This window comes from Mobula birostris, chromosome 23 (genome assembly GCF_030028105.1).
Source record: "Mobula birostris isolate sMobBir1 chromosome 23, sMobBir1.hap1, whole genome shotgun sequence".
NCBI classification, from domain to species: Eukaryota; Metazoa; Chordata; class Chondrichthyes; order Myliobatiformes; family Myliobatidae; genus Mobula; species Mobula birostris.
This window is the reverse complement of record NC_092392.1, coordinates 13,934,525-13,952,623: the sequence shown is the minus strand read 5'-3', so window position 1 is coordinate 13,952,623 and position 18,099 is coordinate 13,934,525. Positions and strand designations below refer to the sequence as shown.

At 42.2% G+C, this 18,099-nt stretch overlaps 1 protein-coding gene across 13 annotated transcripts in view; it reads right to left on the bottom strand.

Moving 5' to 3' along the window:
* Positions 1 to 18,099, bottom strand: part of srpk2 (SRSF protein kinase 2) — a 233,143-nt gene that overhangs the window by 43,077 nt on the left and 171,967 nt on the right. For all 13 annotated transcript variants that reach the window (XM_072240919.1, XM_072240924.1, XM_072240922.1 and 10 more), the window contains 2 exons: positions 16,093 to 16,118; positions 36 to 273 (listed from right to left, as the gene is read on the bottom strand). In XM_072240919.1, coding sequence (XP_072097020.1) covers positions 36 to 273; positions 16,093 to 16,118 — 264 coding nt within the window. The remainder of the gene's footprint in view (positions 1 to 35; positions 274 to 16,092; positions 16,119 to 18,099) is intronic.

The window sequence follows — 18,099 nt, the reverse complement described above, 5'->3', positions numbered from 1 at the left end:
TTGTTTTAAGAAAAGTCTTTTCTGAGAACACTTACTGCACTCATTATGTCGCTCCACATCTACCGCGGGATCTATCACTGTTTCCTTTAGCTCAACTACCTTCTCTCCTTCTTGATCATTTGTTGTAACAGTTGTTAAAATCTCTTCCATCTTCTTCCTTTCTGCTTCTCTCTCCAGCTCTTCTATTTCTTGCATACGTTTCTCTAGAAGTTCTGCCTGCCTCTTTTGCTTTTTTTTCAACTTTTTCTTTTTGTTTTTGGACATCTTTCCTCCCTGAAACATACAGAAATTGCACGTTAAAACAGAGAAAATGAAAATTAGACTAAAAAAAGCAACACTAAAGAATAAAAATTTGATATAAAATTTGAAAAACAATTTTTACTTAAAATTTTTGAACACTTTTGACACCTTCCTTCTGTAATCTCTACTGAGGATAGAAAATTAAATGCAGTGAGGTTAAGAGCCTAGAAGAACTCAAGACAATCAGATGAGATATCTGATAACAACATTTTTTCTCTAAAATAAACTATGGTAAACCATCACTGAAAATAATGAAGAGGAGAGTGAAGGCAAGGCTGACTCGGTGGTCGCATGCAGGTGCATTGCAAAATCGGAGTGGGGTTAAGGCATGTTCGAGAAGTGGTCAGAGAAGGTCCAGGCGGTGGTTGAGACTGAGTTGTGGTGTGCACAGTGGTGGAATTTTGAAGCCCGTACACTGAACCGAGAGTGAGGTTTGATTGATCCAAGCACCAGGCTGATTTGTAAAGGTCGGGCACAGGCCAGAATATGGCAGCAGGGTCCAGGCCCAGAGCGTATCAATGTGTCAGGGCCTGGGTCCAAGAGCGAGGAACTACCCGATGTTTGGATGATTTAAATGCAGAACTAAATGGATTGAAAAGGCAGGGTGTCAAGACCAGATGCGAGGGTCAGGACGGGTCGGTCTTGCTCGCTGCTCCATGATATTTGCTCTGGGTCTGCTCCAGATGCTCCGAGCTTTGTGTCTGCAAGCCCCACAACATTTTGTTCCATTGTGTGATGAACTGAGGCAGAGGCTGTAGGCCTGCTCTGGCTGCTCCAGGCTTTGTGAATATGGACTCACTTTCGTTCTGAATGCTGTTGCTTTCTTTTACTGTTTGTATGATTTGTATTTTTTTTCTCTCTCCGTGCATTGGGTGCTTGTTGGTCCTTTTTTTTAAAAAAAGGTTTATTTTGTGTTTCTTGTTTTGTGGCTGCCTGTAAGGAGACAAATCTCAAGGTTGTATAATGTACACATACTTTGATAATAAATGTACTTTGAACTTTGATTCTCTGTCTTTATCATTTTCTTGAAGTGCAAAGGGAAATTTAAAGACAATACAGTAGTAAGTGGAGCACCTGATGTCAACTTAATTGTGTATAAAATTGCAGTTCGAGTGAATACCACAGTGTTTTGCTACTCCTGAAAATTACATTCAGGTCATAACACACAAAAAGTTTAATACATCTGATGCCTTTTTGAATCTCAGGATGTAATTAATGCATTCTTGGTGTTTTTACTGATATAGTACAGGGAAACATGCAAACCAATTTGTGCAAAACAAGATCCCACAAATGACCAAATAATTAAATGTAATCATATTGTGGAAGGACACCAGGAAATCTTACCCCCTTTTCTTGAATAGTACTATTGGATATTTTGAAAACATTGGAGAAAGCAGGTGTTTTTTCAGTTTAACATCTTATCCAAAATTCAGTAATTCTAATACTCCACTGTTTTCTTAGTATTGACAGTTTAGATTGTACAGTCAAGCATGAAAAGTCTCCGCTTCTATTGCAGTAGTAAGAATACAAGATTCAAGATTGTTTAATTTCATTTCCAAGTGTAAAGGAGAAAGAAATAATTGTTATTCCAGATCCGATACAGCACAAAAAAAACAATACACACAATATGCTGGAAGAGCTCAGCAGTTCAGGCAGCATCTATGGATGGGAATAAATAATCAATGTTTCGGGAAAACCCTTTATCAGGACTGATTTCCAGCACACGCAGTACCTTGTGTCAATAAAAAACACAATAAATATAAATAACACAATATTGCTTATATACATTGACTGTGTGCCCATAAAGTGATGCTAAGCACAGGAGCGTCTGCACATAAGGTGACTAACAGGAGGAGATAAAGTGGTGGTGATAAGAATTGTGGAGCGGTAGGTTAGTGGGTGGGGGTGTTGATCACTCTTACTGCTTGAAAGTAACTGCTTTTGAGTCTGGTGGTCCTGGTGTGGATGCTATGTAGTCAGAATCAGGTTTATTATCACCGGCATGCAATGTGAAATTTGTTAAACTTAGCAGCAGCAGTTCAATGCAATAATAATACATAAATAAAATAAAAACAATAATAATAAGTAAATCAATTACATATATTGAATCAATTTTTAAAAACATGCAAAAACAGAAATACTGTATATTAAAAAGTGAGGTAGTGTTCTTCCTCATTGGAGTAGAATAAACAGTTCATTAGCAGAGTGGATGGGATCCTTCATGACATTACTGGCCCTTTTCCAGCACCTTTCTACATACATGTCCTTGATGGCAGGTAAGTTGGTGCTAGTGATGTGTTGGGTAGTTTAGACTACCTGTTAAAGAACCTTTATGTCCATCGCAATGCAGTTTCCATCCTGTGCAATATTAGGATGCTCTCTACAGCACATCAGTGGGTATAGATATGCATAGTCGAACTCTCTTCAGCCTCTTCAGAAAGTAGAGGCATTGGTGAGCTTTCCTGATTGCACAGAATGTGTTCTAGAGCCAGTCTTTGAAACTACTTGCAGTTTCCACTGCTGTGCCACCAACGTAAAGAGGGGTGTAAGTGGTGAAAGTTCGCCTGAAGTCAATAATCTTCTTTGTCTTGTTGACATTAAGGAAGAGGTTATTTGCCTGGCACCAGGCTTTGAGCTCTTCCACCTCTTTGTAGGCCGTCTCATCGTTGCTGGTGATTGAGCCCCACTACTGTTGTGTTATCAGTAAACTTGACAATGTGATTACTTGGGGACACAGTACATAGTCCTGGGGAGCACATATGTTGAGAACGATGGGGAGGAGGAAGCGGTTGTGCATCTGACTATCTGAGGTCTTTTGGTTAGGAAGTCCAACACCCAGTTGCAGAGTGGTGTATTTAGACCGAGGAGTGGGAGTTTCATCAGTAAGCATGTTGGTAAGTGTCCAATATGGCAGGAATGGAGTTCATGATATGCCATTACCAGCTGTTCAAAGTATTTCATAATGATTGGTGCCACTGGGTGGTACATGTTTAGTTCTGAAGGTGTTCGTTGGTATTGGGTTGATGATGAGGCAAGGCCTCCAATGGTAAAGGCCAACCATGGATGTTGCATCCTAGCTGTCTAGGTATGGAAGCCAGGGCACTATGATATGGAGAGCAAGCTCCCCCTCTCCGCGCATCTGATGAACCCAAAGGAATAGCAGAGACTGCTACAGTTTGGTACCAGCAGCATTGCAGGAGTTACCAGTCTGTATTGAACTCAATTTAGGACTGCTTTAAGGGCTCTAGCTTCAGATTTTCCCCTCTGCATTTACTCTTGAGGCCTTTCGCATGAGTGGGGATTGCTGCAAGGCAACAAAGGTTTGAGATCAGAGTTTTCCTTCTCCTAGGTGAGCTGCCAACCATTGCTGACAAACCCCATCTACCCGAAGTGACTGGTTTTAAGGTGCCAGTAACCCACCTTTGCCCCTTCCCTTCAGTAGAAACAGTTTCACTGGGATTAGTAGCTAAGCCACATGTGAAGGCCAGGAGATGGACTTGGCTGTCAGAGGCTATTTGAGTCGCATGTCATTGGGAGCATTTAATAGGTAGTGGGAGCTTATCCCCACAACCACCACCAGCTATAATAACCTAAAGGAACAGGGATGATGGCGACTGATTTGAGCATGTGGGGATAGCAGCCTGGATGAGTGAAGTGTTGAAGATGTCAGTGAGTGGGTGTTCCTACTCCTAGTACTCGATCTGGGATGTTGTCTGGTCCAGCAGCCTTACAGGAGTTGACTCCCTGCAGATCCTTTTCACGTCTGCTGCTGTTACAATGGCTGCTCACCTGGGGGGGGGGGGGGAGCAGCTTTCATGGCAGGCACTATGTTGCATGCCTTGAAATGTGCATAAAAGTTGTTTGGAGCCTCAAGAAGGGAGATGTCACTGGTACAGTCGATGCTGTTTTTCCTTGTGTAGTCAGTAAAGCCCTCGATTCCCAGCCACATCGTTATCAGACAGGTATTCCTGATATTTTATGCATAGGTGGTCTTTGCCCTTTTGATGCCCGAGATAAGGTTTCTCCTGGCTACTCTGAGAGCTGTTCCATCCCTATACTTGAAGTTAGCGTCCCGGGCTTCAGTAGGGCCTACACCTCTGTGTTCAGCAGCGCTTCTGGTGGAGCCATGAGATTATCACTCAAGGTACCAATGTCATCTATGTACTTACAGATGCAGCCGATGAAAGAAGAGGCATATTCTTTGAGGACTGTGTCTTGTCTCTTTGTGGCAGCTTCCTTGAACATGTGCCTGGTCAAAATAGTTCTGAAGCATAGAGATTTCCTCATAAGGTCATACAGTGATGGCCCTCGACTGGTTTCTCCATTTTCAGCTGAGGTCAGTATGCTGGGATTAACATTATGGAGATTAGGTCAGGGGACCAACATGAGGGTATGGTATGGCTTTGTAAGAACTGCGTCTGTTTGTGTAAACATGGTGCATTTTTTTTTCACCTTGTGGCCATGGTGACATGTAGGATCTAATGAAAGCCTTTCAGTGTAAGCACCATTTCACCTGTCCTTACCATCCTCAATTTAATGGGGCAATTGATAGACAGAACAGGGCCCGAAAATCAAGCTGGCTAAATTGTGTGAGGAAACTGACAAAGGTGGCCAGAAGCATTTCCACTGGCCCTCAAGACAATGCGCTGTGCTCCAACCGTATAGCAGGTCTATTTCCACGAGGTAGCACTGGGATGTCCCATGCGCTTGTCAATCACTCCTTTCTTTTTGGTAAAATAGATGGAAATCCATACTTTGAGTGAAAACATGTTACAGTATTGTGTGGCATTAATGTGAACTCTTAAAAGTTTCCATCACCAGGTATCAGATGAAGTCATGATAACTGCAGAGTGCCATACCTTCCAGATTGGGTATTGGTGATAGCCTACTGATGAAAAAACTGCCTGGAGTCTTGCTGGAAAGGTCTATTCCAAGTATGCTGACCACACACATTGCTTTAAAGGTCTAAGGAAAGCCAATGTGGATACACGCCTTGTACTTTACGTCAGCAGTATCACTGGACCACACCAGCGGCCAGAAGAACCTTGATGATAAGGGCTAACGGACTGAATTCTTGATCTTTGCTATTTGCCACCAATATGCATTATACCCTTTGGGTAATCTGCATATCTATTTTCTGCCTAAATGCAGAAGTATCCCATAATACAGGTGTCCCCCGCTTTTTGAACGTTCGCTTTACGAAACCTCACTGTTACGAAAGACCTACATTAGTACCCTGTTTTCGCTAACAGGTGTTTTCACTGTTACGAAAAAAGCAGCACGCGAAAAAAATCAGCACGCACCCCAAGAAGCCGCTCTCCCCCAGATTCGGAACGGCATTCTCACTGGCATTGCTTAAACACATGCCTGTGAGCAGCCATGTGCAAGATGAGTTCTATGGTATCGGAAAAGCCTGAAAGAGCTCGTAAGGGTGTTACACGTAGCGTAAAACTAGACATAATTAAGCGTTTTGATCGTGCCGAACGAAGTAAGGACTAAGTGAGTTTGGTTTGTGGAAGCTGACGAAGATGATGTTGAAGAGGTTTTGGCATCCCATGACCAAGAACTGATAGATGAAAAGCTGATGCAATTGGAAGAAAAACGGATAACAACAGAAACCGAATGAGTAATGATAAAGTACGACTTTAACTTTGAAAGGGTACGTCGGTTTAGGGGATATTTGCAGGATGGTTTGAGTCCTTATTAAAGAACTGTATAATAGAAAAATGCGCAAGGCTCAGCAGTCAAGCAAGCCTTCCACATCAGCCACAGCAGACGACGAACCTCAACCTTCGACATCGAGGCGGGCAGTCATAGGAGAAGATGAACTGCCTGCTCTAATGGAAACAGATGACGAGATGACACCCCAGTGTCCCACCACCCCAACACTCTGGCTGCGGACAAATACCAATTTGCGGAGAATGCAGCAGTAGCCGGGAGAGACACAGCACATCTTTAAGAAAAAAGCTGAAATAAACATGCTAATTAAGTGCCGCCCGACACGTAATTGTCAGCCCAGATCAGAGGCAATGCAATCGGCACTGATCTGGGCCGACAAGTACGTGCCGGGAGGCACCTAATTAATTAGCATGTTTATTTCGGCTTTTTTCTTAAAGATGTGCTGTGTACCTCCCGGCTACTGCTACATGCTTCGCGGATCGGTATCGGTTCGCTGCCCGGAGGGTGGGGGCCACTGCACCACCCAAACTCCGATGACTCGGTCTATCACACCACCATCACAGTGCTCCGTGCTTTCCCAATTCCAGTAAGTGATACTACACTGTACATACATTATTTCTACTTTATATCGACTGTGTATTCTTACGTGTTATTTGGTATGATTTGGCAGCTTCATAGCTTAAAGGTTACTGGAGAGCGCTTGCTCCGTGTTTTTGCCCACGGCGCTTGCGTGAGATTTTCACTACGGAGAACAGTTCAGGCAATGATTGTGGAAAAGTATTTCTACATCATATAAGCTGTGTATTTATATCATTCCTGATTTTACTATATGTTACTGTTATTTTAGGTTTTATGTGTTATTTGGCATGATTTGGTAGGTTATTTTTGGGTCTGCGAACGCTCACAAAATTTTCCCATATAAATAAATGGTAATTGCTTCTTTGCTTTTCGACATTCCGGCTTACGAACCGTTTCATAGGAACGCTCTACCTTTGGATGGCGGGGGAAACCTGTAATCCTAAACCCTTTTCTTAGCCTTAGTTATGAATATATGCCGCATACTAACTGGTCAGATTGTCTGGTGTGCTCTACAGGTCCTACACATTCAGAAGGTGGATTGCCAATGCAGCCTATACCCCTGAATCATACTGAGCTTGATTCTGTTTTACTTTGATAACAAAACTAAAATTGTAAAGGGAGCAGGAGACTGCACTACCCATTGGAATGACTCTTGCTAGTGCAACCGCTTTAAAGGTTGGTATCAACCTACTATGGGGTGCATAATCCCCCTCCCCTTGCACGGAAGCTGCTTCATGGGGACAAGGGTGAGTATTTTACTGTAACCAGCAAGGGACCAGAGTAGACTTGGGTAACAATATGTGCAATGCCTATACCACTGATGACCCTCCTAATCTTGTTAATGGTACTTACTGGGTGCGTGGCTGCCAGGCCGATCAGTGACTGCCAAGAGTACCCAAAACAAAAAGCAATTTTTAGCCTGAACCAAAGCTATGAAGAGGTTATTGTTACCTGGCCTATGTGGTACCATATATGTAAGCAAGCAAGTTTATCTGTATAGCACTTTTCAAACGCAAGGCAATTTAAAGTGCTTTACATAGAAAAAGATATAAAAATGAAACATCAAATTGCAGACAATATATTAAGAGAATAAAAATCACACAAAACCATGATAAATAAAAGTTACAGTGCAGGAGATTCTAATTAAAAGCTACAGCGAAAAGTTTTAAGTCTCGATTTTAAAAAGCTTAAAGTTGGGGCAGACTTCAGATCCTCTGGAAGGTTATTCCAAGTATGTGGAGTTGCTTCACCATGTTTAGGTTTGATCCTGGGAACAGCTAGCAGATCTGCCGCAGACAACCTGAGAGCTCAGGACAGTTCATAATGCAGCAAGAGTATGGATATGTACTTTAGCCGTAGACCATTCAGTACTTTATAAACCAGTAGTATCATTTTAAAATCAATTCTCTAATGAACAGGAAGCCAGTTTAGCAATCTGAGAACTGGAGTGATACGATCTACTTTCTTGGTCTTAGTGAGGACTCTAGAAGCAGCTTTCTGAATGAGCTGCAGCTGTCTGATGGATTTTTTTTAAAAACAAAAACCTATGAAAAAACCATTACAGTAGTCAAGCTTACTAAAAATAAATGCATGGATGAGGTTTTCTAGATCTTGCTGAGACTCAAGCCCTTTAACTCTCACTATGTTTTTAAGATGGTGGTAGGCTGACTTTGTAATTGTCTTAATGTGGTAGTTAAAACTTAAGTCAGATTCTATCACAACAGAAAGGTTTCTGGCTTGGTTTGTGGACTGTACCACCTGCCCACACTCTCTCTACGTCCCACTGTGCAGGGCTACTGTCAAAGGAGCATTATGGAAACTGAGTGCTTCTGGAGAATAGCATCCCCTGTTCTGCAGAACTGCAGACTTGCTTGTGAGAGCATAAATATGGCCTTAGCACTGGAGAAATTAGCTAACGACACAGCCTTAGAGCTACATGATACGAGTCAAGCCATCAATGTCATCACCACCGAAATAGTGGCAACCTGCATTGTGGCCCTTCAAAATCAACTAGCTTTGGACTTTTTGTTGGGCAAAAAGGGTGGTACTGATGCAATCATTGGTCAGGAGCGTTGCGTGTACATCCCTGATAGGTCCGAGAATATCACCAATTCAGATGTCCACATCCAAGCAGAAGTTGATGAAGTTAGGGCAATTGAGAAAAGGCTGCACAAGACTCCATCCTCAGCTTGGAGAACATTTAGTTGGCTTCATTCTTTACTCGGGGGCTGAAGCAACTCCCTTGTACAGTGCGCAATGGAGCCATATCATTGTTAGTTGTCATATTCCTTTTACTCTCTTGTTTGAGGTTACTCTGTGGAATATCAGCCCGCAGAGCAGCTGCCTCCATCACGGTTCAATAGCCAATCACCCAGGAGGAAACTGTCACAGTGTCAGAGACGCCGAGCTATTGAAAAATCAGTAAAATTTGTGTTTACTCCACAGGGCAACAGAAATGTGTGCTGCAGTAAGGAAAGGATAGCCTGGGGCAGTTGGTGTCATGTGAGACCTTTAATGTGAAACTGCTGGAGACACTTCTGTTTCCTACAGACGAAATAGGCTGGGTTGACTGCAGCAGTGGGGCACCGGAGACAGCCGAGATTAGAGTAACAGAGGGATGTGAAACATACCCAACAACTAAAACTCTGTTGTCGTTGCTAACTTCAAAATATCATTGGCTGTCTGCTCAAAGTTTCGATTGAATTTTAACACCCCTATTGTCCTTACTAACTTCAAAATATCATTGGCTATCCACTCAAAGTTTCAATTGACTCCATTGTGAATGGTGATTGATCTTGCGAGGAAGAAATTCAAACATATACAATTTACAATAATCAATATCCATAACTGATAAACAAACTCTGCATAAAAATAGCAGCTTTATGTTTTGACTTCAGGGCAGTTTATGGCAGGGGCCCATGCTGCTCCCCTTGTGCACAAGTAAAATAAGAAGAATGCTTGAGTCGTAAGACTGCATGTGATCTGGGGCCAGTTATTTCAATTATTTTAAAGATACCTTAAGGCTGTCATAGCCAGGAGTGGAAGTGAGGATAAGATCCCACTACCGATTAAATGCTCCCAATTGTGTGTATTTCAAATAACCTCTGACAACCAAGTCTAGCTTCTTCATGTGTTGCTTAGCTACTAAGCCCAGTAGAACCATTTCTACTGACAGGAGATGGCGCAAAGGGCAGATTAGCAGCGCCTTAAAACCAGTTGCTTCAGGCAGATGAGGCTCATCAGCCGTGGATGGCAGCTCATGTAGAAGGAAAGCTCTGATTTCAAACTTCCACTACCTTGTGGTTATACCCACTCATGGATAAGGCTTCGGGTGTAAACCTCAAGGAGATATCTGGAACTGAAGTTGTTAAGGTAGTTCCATATTGAGTTCAACATTGACTGGCAACTTCTGTGATGCCGCTGGTGCCAAACTGTATCAGTCTGTGCTGCTCCTCTGCATGAAGAGAAGCCTTCTACATGGGCAACAGCTTGTTCTCCATATTGTATTACCTGGCACGCACGGTCCAGCCCGACCAATGGAGGGACCTCTGAGGCCTCTGTCTCAGTTATTCTAAATACATTTATTATCAAAATATGTATACAGTATACAACCCTGAGATTCTTCATCTTCACAGACAGTCACGAAATAGAGAAAAGCCATAGAACCCGTTCACTTTATTTATTATTGGTGATGGCAGTTACTTCAACTCCCCAGTAGCCATGGTGACACATTAGTGAAATTTCAGTAAAATGCCCTGCAAGTTAACATGATTGAAGTCTTCTGTAATTATGAAGAGACCTTCCAGATGCTTGTTTTCTAGAGAGCTGATGATACTGTAAAACTCTCTTTTCTGAGGCTGTGCCCTCTGGTACTAGACTCGCCCACTGTAGGAAACACCCTCTCCACATTCGCTCCATCAGGGCCTTTCAACATTCAATCGATTTCAATGAAATACCCTCTCATTCTTCTAAACAACAGTGAGTACAGACCCAGAGCCATCAAATGCTTCTGATATGTTAACCCTTCCATTACCAGAAAAAACCTCATGAAACTACTCTGAACACTCTCCAATGCCAGCACATCTTTGCTTAGATACTGCTCAAAACTGTTCATAATACCCTAACTGCAGTCTGACCAATGCCTTATAAAGTCCTGGCATCTCATCCTTGCTCTTATATTCATTGAAACATAACATGAAAAGAAGTGGTCCCCATACCGAACCTGCCAGTCAGCCAATCTTCTATCCATGCTAGTATCTTTCCTGTAATACCATCGGTTCTTATCTTGTGGCATCTTGTCAAAGGCCTTCTTAAAATCCAAGTACACAATATCCACTGACTCTTCTTTGTTTATCCTGCTTGTTATTTCCTCAAAGAATTCCAACAGATTTGTCAGGCAAGATTTTCCCCTTCAGGAAAGTATGGTGACATTGGCCTCCAAGTACCCCAAAACATCATCCTTAATAATGGACTCCGACATCTTCACAACCACTGAAGTCAGGCTAACCACCCAATAATTTCTTTTCTTCTGTCTCACTCCCTTGTTAAAGAGTGGAGTGACATTTGCAATTTTCCCATCTTGAGATTCTTGAAAGATTATTACTAATGCCTCCACAATCTCCTCAGCTACCTCTTTCAGAACCCTGGGGTGAAGTCCATCTGGTCTAGTTGACCTATCTACCTTCAGACCTTTCAGCTTCCGAGGCACCTTCCTCCTTAGCAATAGCAAATGCATTCACTTCCCCCTGCTAACACTCTCGAACGTCCAGCATACTGATCGTGTCTTCCACAGGGAAGTCTGACAAAAAAACATCAAGTTCATCCACCATTCCTTTGTTGACCATTACTACCTCTCCAGTGTCATTTTCCAGTGGTGCAAAATCAACTCTCCCTCTCTTTTAACTTTATATATCTGAAAAAACTTTGATATCCTCTGATATTTTTGGCTAACTTACCTTCATATTTCATTTTTTCTCCTTATGGTTTTTTTAGTTGCATTCTTTTGGGTTTTTAAAAGCTTCTCGATCCTCTAATTTTCACTATAATTCATGCCCTCTCTTTTGCTTTTATGCTGTCTTTGACTTCACATGGTTGCCTCATCCTCTCTTTAGAATACCTCTTTTCTTGTAACTAGACAGAAGGTTCTTGGGAACTGAAAGATCTGAAGGTAGATAAGTCAACTGGACCAGATGGTGTGCACCCCAGAGTTCTGAAAGAGGTGGCTGAAAAGATCGTGGAAGCATTAGTAATGATCTTTCAAGAATCACTAGATTATGGAATGGTTCCAGAAGATGAGAACATTGAAAATGTCACTCCAGTCTTCAAGAAGGGAGGGGGCAGAAAAAAGGAAATTGCAGGCCAGTTAGTCTGACCTCTGTGGTTGGGAAGATGTTGGAGTCGATTATTAAAGATACTTGAAGGCACGTGATAAAATAAGCCATAGTCAGTATAGTTTCCTCAAGGGAAAATCTTGCCTGACAAATCAGTTGGAATTCTTTAAAGAAATAACAAGCAGGATAGACAAAGGAGAATCGCTTGATGTTGTGTACTTGGATTTTCAGAAGACTTTTGACAAAGTGCCACACGAGGCTGCTTAACAAGCAACAAGCACACGGTATTACAGGAAAGAATCTAGCATGGCTAAAACAGTGGTTGGTTGGTAGGAGGCAAAAAGTGGGAATAAAGGACACCTTTTCTGGCTGGCTGCCGATGACTAGCAGTGTTCTACAGGGGTCTGTGCTTGGACCAGTTCTTTTTACATTACACGTTAATGATCTGGATGATGGAACTGATGCCTTTGTTGCAGTTTGCAGACGATATGAAGATAGATGGAGGAACAGTTAGCTTTGAGGAAGTAGAGAAGCTACGGAAGAACGTAAGACAGTTTTGGAAAATGAGCAAAGAAATGGTAGATGGAATACAGTGTCAGGAAGTGTATGGTCATGCACTTTGGTAAAAGAAATGAAGGAATTGAATATTTTCAAAGTGGAGAGAAAATACAAAAAAAAAACTGAGGTGCAAAGGGACTTGGGAGTGCTTGTGCAGGATTACCTAAAGGTTAATTTGCAGGTTGAGTCTATGGTGAGGAAGGCAAATGCAAAGTTAGCATTCATTTCAAAGGACTAGAATATAAAAGCAAGGATGTAATGGTGAGACTTTATAAAGCACTGGTGAGGCCTCACTTGGAGTATTGTGAGCAGGTTTGGGCCCCTTATCTTAGTAAGGATGTGCTGAAACTGGAGAGGCTTCAAAGGAGGTTCACGAAAATGAATCCAGGATTGAATGACTTGTCAATTGAAAGGCTTTTGATGGTGCTGGGCCAGTATTCACTAGAATTCAGAAGAATGAAGGCATGACCTCATTGAAACCTATCAAATGGTGAAAGGCCTTGATAGTGTAGGTGTGGAGAGAATGTTTCCTATAGTAGGAGAGTCTAAGACCAAAGGACTCAGCCTCAGAATAGAGAGGCATCCTCTCAGAACAGAGAAAAGAAGGAATTTCTTTAGCCAGAGAGTGGTGAAGCTGTGGAATTCTTTAGCATAGTTCTGGAGGCCAAGTCTTTATGTATATTTAAGATAGAGGTTGACAGATTCTTGATTGGTAAGGGCATGAAGGGATACGGGGAGAAAGCAGGAGACTGGGGCAGAGAGGAAAATTGGAACAACCATGATGAAATAGTGGAGCAGACACGATGGATCAAATGGCCTAATTATGCTCCTATATCTTATAGTCTCGTGGTCTCTTCATTTTTTGGATGTGTCTATTCTGTACCCTCTGAATTGCCCCCAGAAACTCCAACTGTCATCCCTGCTAGTGTCACCTTCCAATCAACTTTGGCCAGCTCCTCTCACATGCCTCTGTAATTCCCTTTACTCTACTATAATACTAGTAGATCTGACTTTATCTTCTCTCTCTGAAACAGCAGATAATTCTGTCTTATTATGATTATTGCCTCCCAAGGGGTCCTTTACCTTAAGTTTCTTAATCAAATCTGGTTCATTAAACAACACCCAATCCAGAACTGTCTTTCCTCTATTAGGTTCTAAAAAGGCATCTTATACGCATTCTACAAATTTCTTCTCTTGGGATCCAGCACCAAACTGATTTTTCCAATCTACATGCATATTGAAATTCCCATGACTATTGTAACATTGCCCTTGTTACATGTCTTTTCCATTTCCTGTTGAAATTTATATCCCACCTCCTGGCTTCTGTTCGGGGGCGTGTATATAACTCCCATCAGGATCTTTTTACTCTTGCAGTTTCTTGACTCTACCAGCAAGGATTCTACATCTTCTGATCCTATGTCACTTCTTTCTAAGGATTTGATTTAATTTTTCTTTATCAACCGTACTACCCCACTCTCTCTGTCTACCTGTCTATCCTTTCAATACAAAGTGTATCCTTGATGCTAAGCTCCCAACTATGATCTTCTTTCAGCCACGTCTCAATGATGCCCACAACATCATACCTGCCAGTCTCCAATTGCTCTACTCTACCTTATTCCGTATACTGTATGCATTCAAATGGAACACCCTAACTCCTGAATTCATCACCATTTTAAATTTTGACCCTTATTTTACACTTCATCTCATCCCACTGACTGCAATTCTGCCTATCATCTGCATGTTCATCCTCACATTCTCACTACACACTGCATCAACTTATATCCAACTGCCCCATCCTCAGCCCTATCAAGCAGGTTCCCATTGCCCTGCCAACTTAGTTTAAACTTTCCCTAACAGCTCTAGCAAACCTCCTGCAAGGATATTGGTCCCCCTTGGATACAGGCATAACCAGGTCAAACCTTCCCCAGAGGAATCCCAATGATCCATAAATCAGAAACTCTGACCCCTGCACCATTTCTTCAACCATGCATTCATCTGCCAAATCATTCTATTTGTGCCCTGACTAGCACGTGCCACTTGGATTAATTCAGAGATCACTATCTTGGAGGTCCTGTTCTATAGCCTTTTCCCTAACTCCCTAAACTCACTGTGCATGGACTTCTTCCTCCTTTCTACCCATGTATTTAGTGCCAATGTGCACCACGACCTCTGGCTGCTCACCCTGTGTCTTGAGAATCTTCTGCAGTGACTCCAAGACATCCTGGATTCTAGCATCTGGGAGGCAATACACCATCCTGGCATCTCTTTTGCGACCACAGAATCTTCTGTTCATCTCCCTAGTTATCAAGACTCCTATCGCTATCACTCCACCTGACTTTATCCTTCCCTGCTGAGCCTCAGAGCCAGCTACATTGCCACTGACCCGGCTGCTGTTGCTTTGCCCTGTTAGATTGTTCTTCCCACCCCCACAGCAGTATCCAAAGAGGTACACTTGTTGCTGAGGGGAACCCTGCACTGACTGCTTACTCCCCTTACTTCTCCTGGCAGTTACACATCTACTATCTGAAGCCTATACTCTGGATGCGACCACCTCAGTAAAAGACTTATCATAAAGATTTCAGCCTCCTGGAAGGAAAGCCAAGGAAAAGCAATAGGAAGAGGGGAAAGGAAAACAGATCGAAAAGGAAAAGATTCAGAAATATACAAAAGGAAAAGAGGAAAAAGATAGCATACCACAGAGGGAACAGAAATGAACAAATAATGTTTCTCATGTTGGAGGATTACCAATCAAATTTTAAAAATTGGAGAGATAAACAAAATTTTGATCAAAGAAAGTGGTTTTAAAGACCTTGAGGGAGAAAGGAATTAACGCAAATGCAGAGAGATTTGGTGAAGGATAATACTATCAATTAAAGTTATTAATTCTGAGGATTATTAAGAGGGAGAAATTAATGTGAGTGGTATAGCTTAAGGGAAACAGGATAAAGAAGAATCTAACTTTTATTTTTGGTCAACTGTAGATTTTTAAGTCAGTTTAAGTCATGCAGCACAGGGAAAAAATGGGAAAATTTAGTTTTGAGCAGCAAAGCCTCAAGTTCCTGGAGAGTGGAACATGAGAATTCAGCAAGGAGTACACTAGAACCATCAAGGTTTGGGATAACAAAAGTGTAAATCAGGTTTTCAGTAAAAAGCAAGCTAGAGTAGGCAAACGCATGTTTTCATGGAGGAAGAAACAGCTGATCTCACTATTTATCCCTTAGCAATGGAGTAGCAAGGTATAGACTGTAGCTGAACAAAGGGGAAAAAATGAAAAGTGCAAGTGAAAGGAGATAGATCTTATGTGGGAAAGGCAGCAAAAAAGGTGGAGGGATGGCAACAAAGATATCCAGGGTGATGGAATGGAGAGTAAAAAAAAATAGGACAATACAAAGAATGTGATCAATTCTGTAGGAAAGAAGTAATTGAAATAGTTTGGAAGAGGTCTACAATACTTGATCCGTAATAGTAAATCACAAAGGGAAAACTTTGAATAAGTCTATATGTAAAATATTATTTTAATGGAAATAAATTTGAAAGTTACACATTTCTCAATTGTATTTATACCAGGCAAGCTTTTTTTGTAACTTCTAATGAGTTGCCATCACTATAATGAACCTTTGGACAGGAAAAACAGGAAATTACTCACCGGTTTCTGCTGTGGGGCAGTACTCACTGCAGAAATAAAACAAAGAGCAACAAATTGAAATAACATGATACATATAAACTATGCTGTTTACTTTATAGTTTAACATTTTCTCATTAATAATACTAGAGACAAAAGAAGAAATCTTGCATTTTAAAATATATATATTTAATCAAGTTTGTGATTTTTCAGATCATTTATCCTGATCTCATAACCTCAAAATATACAGTATCTTCATTAGGACCACCAGGCAGCCAGAGGGTGTATTCAAAGGACTATTCATCAAACAACTCCCTGGGAGGAAATCTTTTCTCATCTTGAGGTCCAACATCTGGCAGGCAGAATCCCAGCACATCAAGTTCATGATCCAGGCTGTGTATGACTTCCTGCCTAGTCCAGCAAACCTTTAGGCTTCAGACCAAAGTGAGGCATGATCGTGTCGTCTCTGTCCTGTCAGAAGGACCCTGGAACACATCATCAGCAACTGGCCAAAAGCCTTGGGAGAAGACACTACCACTGGCAATATGACCAGGTGCTGAAAGCAGCGGCAGGAAGTATCTCATTGTCCATTAACTCAGAAAGCCTGTCAAAGCTGGAGACCAATCACAGCCTCAGTCCAGATCACCAGCAGGCTTGCTCACATGGTGTCTGACAATTGAAAGATGATCTTGGCAAGCAATTAAAGTTTCCTGACTTCATCACATCATCATCACTGAAGCCTGACAAGGTCATTTTATCAGAAATCTTGAAGCAGATGGTCATGGTAGAACTGTCAGTGCCATGGGAAGACTGGACTGATGGAGCTTTTGAGAGTAAGAAAGACAAATACCAGGAGCTGATAGAGCAGTGTCAGAGACAGGGGTGGAGGGCACGATGCAAGCCTATAGAGGTGGGGTGCAGAGTTTTTGCTGGCAGCTCACTATACAGAACCTACTCTCTTTCACCTTCCTATTATGGGGGCAGCAAAGAAAAGAGGCATCAGGACCATCACAGAGGCTACTGATCGAGTCTCCAGATTGCTAATGGATTAAGTGGTATGACCCCTGGACCAATGCTGCTGGGACCAATCTCCGTTTTGCCATATTGTTTGGTATTCTGCACCCAGGAAAGTGAGTGGGGGGAGATTAAACTTGAATCCCTTTGCACCTCTGATTTACTCGCAGGTTGAATCATTGGTAAGGAAGGCAAATGCGTTGTGAGCATTCATTTTGAGAGGACTAGAATACAACAGTAAGGATGTGATACTGTGAGTTTATAAGGCATTAGTCAGACTGCAAGGAGCACTGAGAGCAGTTTTGGGCCACTTGTCTGAGGAAAGATGTGCTGCCATTGGAGAGGATGCGGAGGAGGTTCACAAGAATGATTCATGGAATGAAAGGGTTAACGTATGAGGAGTGTTTGATAGCTCTGGGCTTATACTTGCTGGACTTCAGAAAATGGGGGGAGGGGGTTGTCTCATTGAAACCCATCAGTATTGAAAGGCTGAGATAGAGTGAATGTGGAGGGCATGTTTCTTATAATGGATGTGTCTAGGATCAGAGGGTACAGCCTCAAGATAGAGGAACACTATTTAAAACAGAGGTGAGGAGGAATTTTTTTCTAGCCAGAGTTCTGAAATTCACTGGCACAGATGGCAGTGGAGGCCAAGTCATTCAGAATATTTAAAGCCAAGGTTGAGAGGTTCTTGTTAGTTCGGCCATCAAAGGTTATGGGAAGACGGCAGGAGAATGGTGTCAAGTGAGAAAATACAGTATATCAGCCATGATGGAATGGTGGAACAGACTCAATGGGCCGAGTGGCCTAACTCTGCTACTACGTCTTATGGTCTAAATGCCAAAGCATAGCTATTTCTTTTTTTTCCTTTTCAGGGTTCTTCTGTAGACCCTGACCCGGAGTTACACGATGACTTCAGTTCTTTGCAGAAATCGAACCCGCTCTCAGGGCCTCATGACCAGCCACTTTTCAATATGCCAAGGACGCGGCCTAGAATCCTTCAGGGTGCCGGATTTT